Below are 15,107 nucleotides of genomic sequence, written 5' to 3' on the forward strand. Positions count from 1 at the left end.
TTAATAACGCTGTGGATTCATTATATTGGAAAGCTTTATGTGAGAGGTGGTTAGCGAACAGATTCATTCTGGACTGCGCTGAGATAGAGAACAGTCTGTAGCAAGCCTTGCGATCATGAGTACTTTGAAAATTTGAATGAGACAACAGGGTGTAATACCAATATAATGGTCCATTATTGGACATTATAAATTTTCCAGCTAACTCATTCTTGGCTGCCTGCGTTTCGCCCTCGTGTGCTAAGTTAGGCTCGTCAGTTGGGACTTAGCACACCACCCAAGACGCAAGGCTAGTGCATACCGTGGAGGCCACTGCATAGGCTATTTGAAGCCACCAGCAGTGCCAATGCACTATGAGAGCTATGTCTCAATTCCAAAATTGATGCCTGCCTGGCCATCAAACAATGTAGATGTTGATTCCCATAGGGAACCTAAAATATTTATCCTGAATGAGTAAATTTATAATACCAATATAATGGTCCATTATTGGACATTATAAATTTTCCAGCTAACTCATTCTTGGCTGCCTGCGTTTCGCCCTCGTGTGCTAAGTTAGGCTCGTCAGTTGGGACTTAGCACACCACCCAAGACGCAAGGCTAGTGCATACCGTGGAGGCCACTGCATAGGCTATTTGAAGCCACCAGCAGTGCCAATGCACTATGAGAGCTATGTCTCAATTCCAAAATTGATGCCTGCCTGGCCATCAAATAATGTAGATGTTGATTCCCATAGGGAACCTAAAATATTTATCCTGAATGAGTGTCACAGTATTGCCTGATGTGTGGCGTATTTATTGTAGATGAATCGCGAGTTAGAAGGCGTGATTTTCGGCGGCGGTGATCCCAGAACAAGTTTTTCCATACTACCAACTTCATCCATCACAGTGCTGAAACTGCTATCATCTTATGGGAGAAATCTGTTATAAAATATATGCTCCACAGTTTCGATAAGTCTATTGCGTTGTGGTTGAAATTTTAGAATACATATATGCTAATATTTTGGCTACTTTTGATCGGTGTACTGAATTGCTACTTTCCAACGGTTACGCGCTTTACCTTCAGACAGCGGTTGAGCCCTCAAGCTGTGGTCTCATGGGGAACCCCCTCTTTTGAATAAGGCAAGTGGAACTATAAAGAAGCGAGCAGCAGGTGAAGCTTTCTCATTCGTTTCTCAGTTGTGTACAATGATCACGTCAGCCGTGACTGACGTGTTCTTTGTTTGCTGTCTATTTCAACAGTGACGCTGTAACTACTTCAACTATGAGAACTGGATGTAATGAATAGTGAGTCTTATTTTGAGAACAGTGGTAATGGGCACTGTCCTGGTGCAAATTAATTCAGATTAATTCTGGAGTGAACAGTCCATTATTGTGGCAGTTATCTCTGCCCGTGTGACGACGTACAATAATGCTATGTGCGGGAAGCACAGTATATATTGAAAATTCTGGAGATGGTATAGGGTGGTAAATGCATATAATAAAATAACTCGCAGACTGATTTAGCATTTATCATATGCATGAATATTTATCGTTTTACGTATTGTGATCGCGTTCCGTACGATTACTGCTCCGTCAAGCATTAACTTTTGAACTAAGGCTTAATTATTATAACAGCCAAGTGTACTCAGAGCAAGTGAAGAGTTATGAACAATACATTCATTGTAGGAGTATTATCTTGCAACAACCATGATTGCATTGCCGACAGTCAACCCGGTATATTGTGACAACATCCAGCGTGTTGTAATGGCAGAATAAATCCACAGTCGCAGCAGTCATGTGACTGGTGTAGGAGCAGAGATCGGCAAAGGTAAGTAATATGCCAACTTTTTAAGCATGTTTTTAGACAGAAGTAGTCAGCTCAGTTTCATCCTAAGCAGATTTTATATTAATGTTAAATATCAGCTCGCTAGAGCTGAGCTATGCTTTATTTCATGTAAAGTAAATGGAAATCCATGGCTGTAGCATGCTAATGCCCCTTTGTTTCGTGTTTATATTAGTGATTGGAAAGGGGGTATGTTTAGGTGTAGATATTAGTGTGTTACATTTGTTTTTACTTCAGAGTATTCCGTTATGTTTGTTCATCACGTAAAGACAAGAGATAGTTTCTTCTTTGCCCAGGCTATGCCACCTTAAAGTTGTGCGGGATATGAATATTCAAAGCATTGTTGGTTTAATTATTAATATGCAAGCAGTGCATTTTCAGAGATATTATTGGCCGCCGAAGGAGTGGGAGGCTATATTGTGAAATGAGAGTCATTTATTTGAGCAGAGTAGACAGGTCATTCGGGTGGCAGAGCAATAGAGGTGAAAACGAAAGAATATAATGAGGTTATTGAAATGAGAATAGAGGCCGGTGAAAATTTCAGTTAAGAGAAAAATGTGTCATAACAGCTTATTAGGAGAATACGCCTGAATATTCGGTGATACAGTTGAGATTCGAAGTCCCATGCCGCGAGTAAAGAAGGTCTGAGTGATGTCTTATTTGATAGAGAATTGCACAGTTATTAAGTTGAGATATTGAGGCCTAGTTATTCTGTTAAGGCAGAGTATTTTGTGAATTGGAGAATGATTTATTTCGTGCAGCGCGGCAGCTATAGAAGCAAAGGGAATGGCATTTGAAGTTTCTCTTGTTATGTGAGAGAGCGGCGTGTGAGTGAGTGTGAACGCCGTTGATGAAGCCGCTCATAAGAATAGCCCCCTAACCCGACTCGCTCAGTTTATCTTTGTGCTAGGCAGAAGTTCTTGTGATGTTGACAGCTGACAGACAGAAGGAGTGAAAATGGAAATCAGCCCTGCTGTGCCATCATGGCGTAACCTACTTAGCCCAGGTGTTCACTGGGTCATGCCTTATTAGGACCTCATTCCAGAAGACGTGTATTTTTCTTGTGTATTTTATTTCAGATATCCAGTGAATATTGCTTAATTTTTAGGATTTTTATTGTTTATTTCATTTACCATGTTTGTTGTTCATGTCTTTGTGTCAACGTAGTTTTAATTTTTAGATTTTAATTTAATCCAGAGCTAATTTTCTACGGGAAGTCAGCTTCAATGCTGATCCATTTGTGACCGATTGGTCTGTCGATAGAAGCAGTGTAGATAGTAAGTTTAGAGAAACCTGGACTTGCCTTGTTGTTATTTATTATTTTGATTACGTAAATATGTAAAGAATGGATCGAAACTAGTGTGATTTTCTTTTGTCAAGGAGCATCTTATCAGACAATTGCAAGATCGCACCCTGTTGGGGGTACTGGCATACTAACTTATCAGAATCGATTCAGTGCAAGATGTTGGTACTTAACAAGATCTTTTGTTCGTTTCCATTTGTTCGGTAATTGGTCCGACTATTGTTTTATTTGTTTATTTGTAATTAATCTCAGATGTGCTCAGCACATAGGTGTACTTTTATTTACCGTTTGAGTCCAGTTAACCCTTTTTCTGTTTTCATTTTCAAGTTTAGTGTGAATATTTTATCAGGTGTCTTAGTTTAATAAAGCTACTTTACCTCTGAATTTGCTTCTTGTTCACAATATTATGATACTGTTTCCCATTCATATATCATTGGTATTTACTTCTATGGAAGTTAGTTGTAGTCTTTATGCCCAATTTGTTTTTAAAGCAACGTATTACGAAGCTCTCCGACTTAGCCTGGCGTAATTTTATTGGATGGGAACGGTTCAGTACGACTCTAAGGATCTGTTCACTTCTGCTTTCGAGATTGTACAAATACACTAGTGGAAATGGAAAATGTTACACCGTGAACACCTTGATGGTATGACACTAAACTGCTACCCCAGTATGCCCATGCCTGTGAGATATGTTGATTGAAATGTCAACCTCATATTACCTAATTGTTACTACAGGAAAACGTCATTCCTAAAAGTGGCGGTTGGTGTGTGTACGTGTTGGCTGTTGGGTGTGTCTAACGTTACTGTCTCTTTTGATGTAGAGATCGCTACACAGCATTCCTAGACGATATGCACGGGCATATGATGGGTTGATTAGACCTATGAGGCTTCAGCAGTAGGTTTCTGTGCCTTTCTGAAAAAAAAGAGATCTGCTGTGATATTATCGATTGCACAGCACTAATTTGATCGCTCCATTTGAGTATTTACGTAACTATCATTTTTAATTGTTGGATTGCTAGGGAGGAATGTTATAAAATAGTGTCTTCAGGCCGCTGGTATGATTCCCTGCAAGTTGAGGTATTTTTTACTTTGAAATGCTTGCTGGTTCAAGATCCATTCAGTGCTACAGGCTTCATCTTCTTAATTTTTTAAAAGTACAAATTGTGACATTTGAGTTTTTTGTTGTTGACAAAATCCGTGATAGTGACACTGGTTGGGTCCTGTGTTCCCTTAAAATGAGACAAGCCAATCAAGTGCACTATTGCAGTATTTAGTGGTCCATATTATCTTTGGTATCAAGAGATTTGCTACTAATTTGCTCACTGGGTATGGGTAATATATGTGTTTATATGGGGATTGTGCTAATTATTGATTTTTGCTCTTTGTTTCTCCTCATTGAATAGATTTTATGACTTCGAGAGTCAAATGTTAATAATTGGTTGTTCAGAGTTATTGCATAATGGATCTGCGTGCAGTGGATAGAAATTTTTGATGTGGTTTTTACAAGTTCTTAGTTATTTGTTGAAATTTTTCATGTAGTATTCTCTCTGCTGTCTCTCACTTTATTTTCTTGTTTTTTTCTATCAATTTCATTAATTTATCCACTAGTTTCTTTACTTCGTTTGTGAATAGTTTGTACTGGCAGATGTAAGATTTACAGCCACCTCCATGTGGAGGTGACACTGAACCATTTTTTTCAGTTTGTATGATTAAAAAATACGTACCCAGAACATCAACGGTTGTGAAAATCATTTAAAACCAATGTTAAGAAATATATGTTAGATGGAGGTGATGAATACTTATACTCCTCCACGTGAGCAACCTGTGTCTTTCACAGGACTATCTCCACTTGTTAGCAGCCGTAACAGCACTCCTGGGTGGAATGTAAAATGCACCATGCCATTGTTAGTACTGAGTCTGATCCAGTGCTCTGAGAGTTACTTGTAAGATGGAGTTCCATCTTGTTGGAATGTAAAGTTACCAGAATCATCTTGGAGTTGTGGAAGAAATAGTAACCACAACATATAGGTGTATAAAATAACTAGGTATTGAGACATATCATATATGTACCATGAATATTTATTAAGATGTTGAGTAATGCTATGGGTTCATTATATTGGAAAGCTTTATGTGAGAGGTGGTTAGCGAACAGATTCATTCTGGACCGCGCGGAGATAGAGAACAGTCAGTAGCAAGCCTTGCGATCATGAGTAGTTAGAAAATTTGAACGAGTCGACAGGTTGTGTTGTAGTTTTGCCTGATGTGTGGTGTTTTTAAGGTAATACCATTATAATGGTCCGTTATTGGACATTTAAGGTAGACGAATCACGAGTTAGAAGGCGTGGTTTACGGCTGCGGCGATCCACAGAACAAGTTTTTCTGTACTACCAACTTCGTCCATCGCAGTGCGGAAACCACTACCATCTTGTGGATGAAATCTGTTATAATATATGTGCTCAACGGTTTTGATATGTTTACGGAGTTGTGGTTGAATTTACAGATACATATAATTATGTTAATATTTCGGCTACTTTTGATCGGTGTACTGAATTGAAACATTCCAACTGTTATGCGCTTTGTCTTCAGACAGCGGTTGAACCCTCAAACAATGGTCCCATGGGGAACCTCCTCCTTTGAATAAGGCAAGTGAAACTATAAAGAAGCGAGTAGCAGGGGCAGCTTTCTCATTAGTTTCTCAGTTGTCTACAGTGTTCACGTCAGTCGTGACTTTCGTGTTTGTTTGCAGTCTATTTCAACAGTGACACTGTAACTACTTTAACAATAAGAACTGGATATAATGAATAGTGAGTCTTATTTTGAGAACAGTGGTAATGGGCACTACCCTGGTGCGAATTAATTCAGATGAATTCGGGAGTGAACAGTCCATTATTGTGGCAGTTACCTCTGTCCGTGTGATGAAGTACAATAATGCTAAGTGCGGGAGGCACAGTATATATTGAAAATTCAGGAGGCGGTATAGGACGATAAATGCTTATAATAGTATAACTCTTGCAGACTGATGTAGCATTTATCATATACATGAACATTTATCGAGTCGCGTGTTGTGATCGCGTAAGTAGCGTGTGTGTTTGGTACGATTGCTGCTCTTACATATGAACAGATACGGGATTCATTCCGTCAGACATTAACTTTTAAATGAAGCTCAATTTCCTTTTGCCTTAATTATTACAATAGCCGGGTATTTGCATATGTAAAGTACGCGTGTACTCGGATCAAGTGGAGAGTTACTAACTATACATTCATTCTAGGAGTGTTTGTTACCTTACAACAACCTTGATGGCATCACCCTGTGTCAACCCAGTATATTGTGAAAACATCCAGTGTGTTGGTAGAGTAAATCCACAGATGCAGCAGTCATATGACTGGTGTGGGAGCAGAGATCGGCAATGTAAGTAATATGCCAACTTTATAAGCATGCTTTTAGACAGAAGTAGTCAGCTCAGTTTCATCCTAAGTAAATATTATATTAATTTAAAAGTCAGCTCGCTAGAGCTGAGCTATGCTTTATTTCATGTAATGTAAATGGAAATCCATGGCTGTTCCACGGTAATGCCCCTTTGTTTCATGTTTATATTAGTGATAGGAAAGGGGGGTGTGTTTAGGTGTAGATGTTAGTGTATTACATTTGTTTTTACTTCAGAGTATTCCGTTATGTTTGTTCATCACGTAAAGACAAGAGATAGTTTCTTCATTACCCAGGCTATGCGCCTTTAAAGTTGTGCGGGACACGAATATTCAAAGCAGTGTAGGTTTATTTATTTATTTATTTATTTATTTATTTATTTATTTATATGCAAGCAGCGCATTTTCAGAGATATTTGTGGCTTCCGAACGAGTGGGAGGCTATGTTGTGAAGTGAGAGTCGAGCAGAGAAGACAGGCGATTTGGGTAGGAGAACAATAGAGGTGAAAACAAAAGGCAGATTTTGCCTAGAATACAATGAGGGTATTGAAACGGGAATAGAAGACTGAAAATTTCAGTGAAGGGAAAAATATGTGTGATAGCTGCTTATAACAGGATGACAGTTAAAATTGAAATAATAAGTAAAGAGGTTCAACCTATTCTATACAAAAGAATGAGAAATGCAGTAATTACATTCTTATTTAATAATAAGTAGAAGTGGTACCGGTTTCGACCCTAGTCCAGGTCATCATCAGCCGATGGAAACATGAAAAACAATGCATAGGAAAAAGAAAAGAACAGATCAAGTTTACTCCGGATCAGTAGAAGAGTTATAAAAATGACGGGGGTAGACACTGTAAAATTCAGAAGAAGTTAAATGTAAGTCATTTAAAAGAAACTTAAAAGAAAACAGTGCGTAACTTTCTGAACGGCGGTATGGCACACGCATTGTTAGGCAAAGTCTTATAATGTTTATGAAAAGCGGACCGACAGACGGAGTGAAAGTGGAAATCAGCCCTGGTGTGTGATCATGGTATAACCTACTTAGCCCAGATGTTCACTGGGTCATGCCTTATTAGGACCTCCTTCCAAAAGACGGGTATTTCTCTTGTGTATTTTATTCCAGATGTCCAGTTATTATTGCCTTAATTTTCAGGATTTTTATTGTTTATTTATTTCATTTACCATGTTTGACAGTGCTCATATTTTGTTGTACATGTTTTTGTGTCAACGTTGTTTTAATTTTTCGATTTTAACTTAGCTTGGAGCTAATTTTCTAAGGGAAGTCAGCTTCAGTGCTTATCCATTTGTGACTGAGTGTTCTGTTGATAGCAGTGTAGATAGTAAGTTTAGAGAAACCTGGATTTGCCTTGTTATGCTTTATTACTTTGATTATGTAAATATGTAAATATTGGATAGAAACTAGCGTGATTTTCTTTTGTCAAGGACATCTTATCGGACGATTTCAAGATTTTGGGGGTACTGGCATACTAGCATATCGGCATCGATTCAATGCAAGATGTAGATACTTATCAAGATTTTTTCATTTGTTCTGTAACTGGTCCGACTATTGTTTTATTTGTTTATTTGTAGTTAATCTCAGATGTTATTGACCATTTGAGTCCAGTTAACCCTTTTTCTATTTTCATTTTCAAATTTAGTGTGAATGTTTTATCAGTTGTCCTGGTTTAATAAAGCTATTTTACCTCCGAATTTGCGTCTTGTTCACAATATTATGACCATTCATCTACCATTGGTATTTACTTCTGAGGAAGTTAGTTGTAGCCTTTACGCCCAACTTTTTTTAAAGGAACCCATCACGATGCTCTTCAACTTGGCCTGGCATATTTTTATTCGATGGGAGCATTTCAGTATGACTCTAAGGATCTGTTCACTTCTGCTTTCAAGATTGTACAAGTACAATAGTGGAAATGCAAAGTGTTACACATGAACACCTTGATCAAATGTCGCTAAATTGGTACCCCATTATGCCCATGCCTGTGAGATATGTTGATTAAAATGTCAACCTCACATGACCTGATTGTTGGTACAGGAAAATGCCATTCCTAAAAATGGCCCTTGGTGTGTGTACGTGTTGGCTGTTGGGTGTGTCTAACGTTACTGCCTCTTTTCATGTAGAGATCGCTACACAACAAGCCTAGCCGATATGCACGGGCAGCATATTGCCATCTCTCAGACCTTTTGAAAAGTCAGGTGTTACTGGTGGGATTAAACATCAGAAGTTGAGAGAAAGTCAATAACAGTGATGAGGAAAGCAAGGAATGGTATGAGGTCACAAATCAAGATCCAGGACCATGAACAATTCTAGTTTACAATATAAATTAAGTTTCAGTTTGGTTGTCATTTTCACACATAGGCTACAGTTTACTGAGCAAATGTATTAATGAATTTTTAAATTTCAATGATTTCAAAGAAATTGGAAATTTATTGAACGTCTCCCTTGGTAAGTTATTCCAATCCCTAACTCCCCTTCCTATAAATGAATATTTGCCCTAGTTTGTCCTCTTGAACTCCAACTTTATCTTCATATTGTGATCTTTCCTACTTTTATAAACGCCATTCAAACTTATTCGTCTACTAATGTCGTTCCACGCCATCTCTCCGCTGACAGCTCGGAACATGCCACTTAGTCGAGCAACTCTTCTTCTTTCTCTCAATTCTTCCCAACCAAAACATTGCAACATTTTTGTAACGCTACTCTTTTGTCGGAAATCACCCAGAACAAATCGAGCTGCTTTTCTTTGGATTTTTTCCAGTTCTTGAATCAGGTAATCCTGGTGAGGGTCCCATACACTGGAACAATACTCTAGTTGAGGTCTTACCAGAGACTTATATACACTCTCCTTTACATCCCTAGTACAAGCCCTAAACACCCTCATAACCATGTGCAGAGATCTGTACCCTTTATTTACAATCCCATTTATGTGATTACCCCAATGAAGATCATTCCTTATATTAAGACCTAGATACTTACAATGATCCCCAACAGGAACTTTCACCCCATCAACGCATTAATTAAAACTGAGAGGACTTTTCCTATTTGTGAAACTCACAACCTGACTTTTAACCCCGTTTATCAACATACCATTGCCTGCTGTCCATCTCACATTTTCGAGGTCACGTTGCAGTTGCGTACAATCTTGTAACTTATTTATTACTCTGTACAGAATAACATCATCCGCAAAAAGATTCCACTCCTTTACTCATATCATTTATATACATAAGAAAACATAAAGGTCCGATAATACTGCCTAGAGGAATTCCCCTCTTAATTATTACAGGGTCAGATAAAGCTTCACCTACTTTAATTCTCTGAGATCTATTTTCTAGAAATATACCAACCCATTCAGTCACTCTTTTGTCTAGTCCAATTGCACTCATTTTTGCCAGTAGTCTCCCATGATCCACCCTATCAAATGCTTTAGACAGGTCAATCGCGATACAGTCCATTGGACCTCCAGAATCCAAGATATCTGCTATATCTTGCTGGAATCCTACAAGTTGAGCTTCAGTGGAATAACCTTTCCTAAAACCGAATTACCTTCAATCGAACCAGTTATTAATTTCACAAACATGTCTAATATAATCAGAAAGAATGCCTTCCCAAAGCTTACATACAATGCATGTCAAACTTACTGGCCTGTAATTTTCAGCTTTATGTCTATCACCCTTTCCTTTATACATAGGGGCTACTATAGCAACTCTCCATTCATCTGGTATAGCTCCTCCGACCAAACATTAATCAAATAAGTACTTAGGATAAGGTATTATATCCCAACCCATTTCAGTTTCTGGACACAGCCTGTTCTACTGGCTGACAGAAATCAATTTTGTTTTTCAACCGTTTGTTTTGAGTGATACGAGGTTATAATATACTACTATTAAGCTACATCGCAATATCCGGTTTGGTTTCGAAGTGACATGTCTGTTGTTTTATAAGATGCGTATTAGCCAGTAGTACCGTACAGTTTATTCCTTTAATTGTGTTACATCTCTACGATTGTCTTAATTGTGGAATTGCGATTGCTATCATTTTACGCCGTGGCCACAAGCTCTAACATATTGTCGGTCGGTAATGTTCAAGTCTCAATTATTTTCTTTTGCCAAACTTATAGATTTCAATTGAGAACTGTAAGGAGTAAAAACTAATCTTTCTCAGTCTCAGATTTCTGCTTGTTTCGAGCTACCGCTATTTTATATGTTAATTATACTTTAGCATTAATAATTTATAGCTATATTACTAGCTTTCTTTTCGAAAAACCCTAGTCTTTGCGTTACAATTGCCGGCAAGTCTATGTACCGGTATGCCAGTTTATCTGCAACGGATAACCGACTTTAATGGTAGGCTATGGATAACTTTCATGATGTGCTACGCACCTGAAGAATTAAGGTGGTGATTTTAGAAATAAAATATAAGATTCAGTGTATAATTGTAATTATTGTGCTGATGTGTTATTTACCTCTGTGTGCGATCTAAATGTGACGCTGTGAATGTTGATGTTTTTCTTTTTTACACTGTTGGCTGCGAAAGATGGTAGTTGGGCTCGAAATCTTGTGAATTGTTCCGTTTAGGATATCTGTAAGATTACCTGTAAGTGTAAAATTCTTGGGATATCAGTGTTGTTATGGAGATTCTCGTGTATCATATCATTACCCCTCAACAGATTATTTAGTATTTATTCCTCATGGTTTATCTTAACAGTAGCCTGCCTGTCTTTCGTTTGCATGGTTCGAATGCCACCACCGGCAGTCGTGACGATCGTTTTCTGTGGTTTCCCATTTTCTCATTAGGCAAATGCTGGGGCATGTAAAACCAATTATTAGTATTTATTGTATGATGAAAAGAGGAATTTCAGCCTTTTACAAAATATCTACAAAAATACACACATATACACACACTCTCAAGTTCATAAAATTATTCACAATACTATGTCCAGTTGGTTAATGAGAGACTTTGTCTCATTAGCCTACAATTAGCCTACGCAGTGGCTTCCACGGTATGCACTAGCCAGCGTCTTGGTAGGTGTGCTAGGTACCAACTGATGAGCCCAGCCTAGCACACGGGGGCAAAACGCTGGCAACCAGGACTGAGTTAGATGGAAAATTTGTAATGTCCAATAACGGACCATTTATATTGGTATTATTACGCAGAAGAACTCCTGCGGATCTAAATTCCGGCACCTTGACGTCCCCGAAATCTGTAAAAGCGTATTAGTGGGATGTGAAGCAAATAACATTATTATTATATATTTTCTCATCTTCTGCAGATATACTCCACAATTACTTGAATTTTTCCACAACTTCTCTCTTCAATATTCTCTCTTCCTTCTCTATTACCTCTCATCACCACTACTGTCATACACTTCACCACACTTATTTTATTCCATATTCCTCTACCCCCTGATTCAATACACTAAGTTGTTCTTGTACTTCCATTTCATCTTCTCCCCATGTTACAATGTCATCTGCCTGTGTCTCTTTGCTTCCCATTTCTTGTTGTATACTCTTGTGGATTTAATCCATGACTAATGAAGAGTAGAGGGGATTATACACATCCTTGTTGAAGTTCTGTTTCTAAATTGAATCAGTTTGTTTATCCTATCATAGTATTCATACTACTAGCTCACTTTTCATAAATGGCTTTGATAATTTGTTCTGCTCTGCCTGCCTTCATTTTTTCCCCAGTGCTTCCGAGGCCAGTTCCTGTGGTACACTTTAATATGCCTTCTCAATATTTATAAATATCATCACTGAATCCTGCCTGAACTCCAATCTTTTCTCCATTATGTTCCTTATATTCAGCAGATTGAAAACTTGACAATTATTGTTTATTTGGTGTGAAGTACATGACTATGGAAGTGAAACAGGGGTAATAACTGGTGCTGAGGGAAACAGAGTTGAACCTTTTGAAATGCGGTGTTGAAGACCAGATTGGTAGAACATGTCTCAGCTTCATGAGAGGAGAACAGTTTGTGAGAAATTGATTCTAAGAAAGAAAAGTTTGATAGAATAAATCTCAAGGAACTGGGAATTGTTCAGTTAATTTTGAAGGGAAGCATAGAGGATAAGAATGGTAGGAAGATACCCGGGTGATCAGAGTGAGAAACAGATGGCATAGTCACTGAATTTTCAAGACATTTTGTGTAGTCCAGTCGCATTCAATTTACCATGAATTTTTAAATTGAAAAGTCATCTTGCTGTGCTTTTGGTTTTATGTAAAACTCTATGTCATATAGCTACGATTGTAATATCAGCTATCATGTAAAACAGGGGCCCTTGGCTATGATAATGATATTGAAAATGTAAAATTACAGCCTTGTTGCTTAGTCTGTTGACAAATAACCTAGAAAATAATGACAAAAATGATAATATATTTTTCTGGCCTGTTTTCCAGTGTGAGGTCATTGGAAGTAATCAACGAATCCCAGTACATGCTAACTTCTTCACTTGCAGTGTGAAATGGACCTGGAAATAAAGATCAAAGAGGAATCAGCCTGGCTTGAACGAACAGGAAATGCCTCACTTGTGAGTCTCATTCCAGATAACCTTATAAAGATCAGATTTTAACCCTTAGTAGCTGAATAAATTTAGCAGGGGCAAAATTTACTATGTGCTTACCCAATATTTACACCGGCAGTCACCACTTGCAGCATGGGCATTTAGGCGTGGCATGTCTCTGTTATATTTTTTATCTGGAATTACATGACAGCACTGTGCACAAGGCTGCCAACTCTTAAGAACCACAAACAACAGTATTGATGTAAATATTTGGGCCTGGCCAGTAACAAAATCATTGTTCATGGGGCATGCAAAAAGGTTCTGGTGGCATAAGCCCCCAGGTTAGGGCCACAAAGTCACCAATTGGGCTCTAGCATTTACTAGGGAAACAGCAGTGCATTCTATGTTTGATTGTGGTAAAAACTTGCATTAATATTTTGTGCTTGATAGTGAAGGAGCCTTTGTTAATTCCAGCTAGTGACGAAGTCATGAAGGCAGTGTCTCAAGATCGAGGCTTCAGTGCCTTTCATGTGCTAAGTACCCATTGATTGACTGTCTCTTGTTTATTCATTATGCTTTTTGGTTATTGATATGTCTTTCAGAAAGGTGTGTGGTTATGTGTTTATTCTGCATAGTTTGCTAATTGTATCTTTGTGAGATTGACATCATTTCTTTTCATGTCAGCCAATTGCAATGCTACTAGCTGCTGAAATGATGGAAAATGGTGGGTGCTAGATTTAATTAGATTTTGGCAGGTAGGTCCCTGGCTATCGTAGTGAACATATTCTTCCTCCAAAAGAAATTCCAGGTAAGATTTTCATCATTTAAGCTGCTTTGCAATGTTACTAATGTTGGGTAAGCACATAGAAAAAGATTGTCACAGTATAGCATGCCTAAAGCAAACACTATATTGAAGGCAGAGATGCAGTCAAAGATTTTGGAGAAGTGAGATATTTTCATCATCTTTCATTGCTCTGTCTGTCGCTACTCTAAACACGGTACATTGTGATCTGCTTGTATGGCTTTCAGTTCGGTGCCCCTTCTTGTGATAGCTCAGAGGGTAGGTTCATGACATGCTAATATGTTGGCAAGTGTGAGTAGGGTTCCGTCTAGAGGCATCTGAAGAAGCTGAATTATCACAGCATATGTCTGTAGTTATACTGTATGCCTGCACATCATTCTGCCACCTCTCGTACAAATATTAAAATTATGTTAGAGAAATGTGTGCCAATATCAGAAACAACTTTTTCCTTCATACATATGCAGAGTTTTTCTAAATGATACACTGAATTTCAGAAGACCTGTACCTTTTAACTACTTTCCAATCAATCAATCACCAATGATCTGCACTTAAAGCAATCACCCAGGTTTCAGATTTCCTGTATGTTGATTACTTTTTTTTTTTGCTAGGGGCTTTACGTCGTGCCGACACAGATAGGCCTTATAGCGGCGATGGGATAGGAAAGGCCTAGGAGTTGGAAGGAAGCGGCCGTGGCCTTAATTAAGGTACAGCCCCAGCATTTGCCTGGTGTGAAAATGGGAAACCACGGAAAACCATTTTCAGGGCTGCCGATAGTGGGATTCGAACCTACTATCTCCCGGATGCAAGCTCACAGTCGCGCGCCTCTACGCGCACGGCCAACTCGCCCGGTATGTTGATTACTGAGGTTTTTTCATAAGCAATTTGAGTTAATTTGGAAAAGATTGAATATTATGCTTGCTAAATTACTCCAATCCCTAAATCCTCTTTCTATGAACAGATGAGGCGTCTAGTATCAAAACCGGCCAAGTCACAAAATTTGCGAAAATGATTTAAGGTTATAAATTTGAAGTAGAAGTATAGCACTATCAGGTGAAACAAGAATATGCTTTAAAATCGTCCATATCTTCATGTTATAGAGCACTGAATTCTCTGTCGTGCAACAGAATCGGCCAAGTCATGCAGGCAGTGAATTCAAAACCGGCCAAGTCAAGGAACGAGCGACAATCTTTATGATGCAGCATTATTGTCTGGAAGCTTGTGTTGTTACATTAAGCAACAATG

At 38.3% G+C, this 15,107-nt stretch overlaps 1 protein-coding gene across 3 annotated transcripts in view; it reads left to right on the top strand.

Moving 5' to 3' along the window:
• The window catches only part of LOC136875099 (zinc finger protein ZFP2), a 101,362-nt gene that overhangs the window by 49,081 nt on the left and 37,174 nt on the right, over window positions 1-15,107 (top strand). The window contains exons 1-2 of one of the 3 annotated variants that reach the window (XM_067148827.2): window positions 10,570-10,906; window positions 12,960-13,090. The exons of 1 other annotated variant lie outside the window; for it this stretch is intronic. In XM_067148827.2, the coding sequence (XP_067004928.2) occupies window positions 13,025-13,090 (66 nt within the window). In that variant the 5' untranslated portion in view covers window positions 10,570-10,906; window positions 12,960-13,024. Of the gene's footprint in view, window positions 1-10,569; window positions 10,907-12,959; window positions 13,091-15,107 lie in introns of those variants that run through there. One more of the 3 variants, XM_067148826.2, reaches the window with a different exon arrangement.

Source organism: Anabrus simplex, chromosome 5 (assembly GCF_040414725.1).
Source record: "Anabrus simplex isolate iqAnaSimp1 chromosome 5, ASM4041472v1, whole genome shotgun sequence".
Lineage (NCBI taxonomy): Eukaryota > Metazoa > Arthropoda > Insecta > Orthoptera > Tettigoniidae > Anabrus > Anabrus simplex.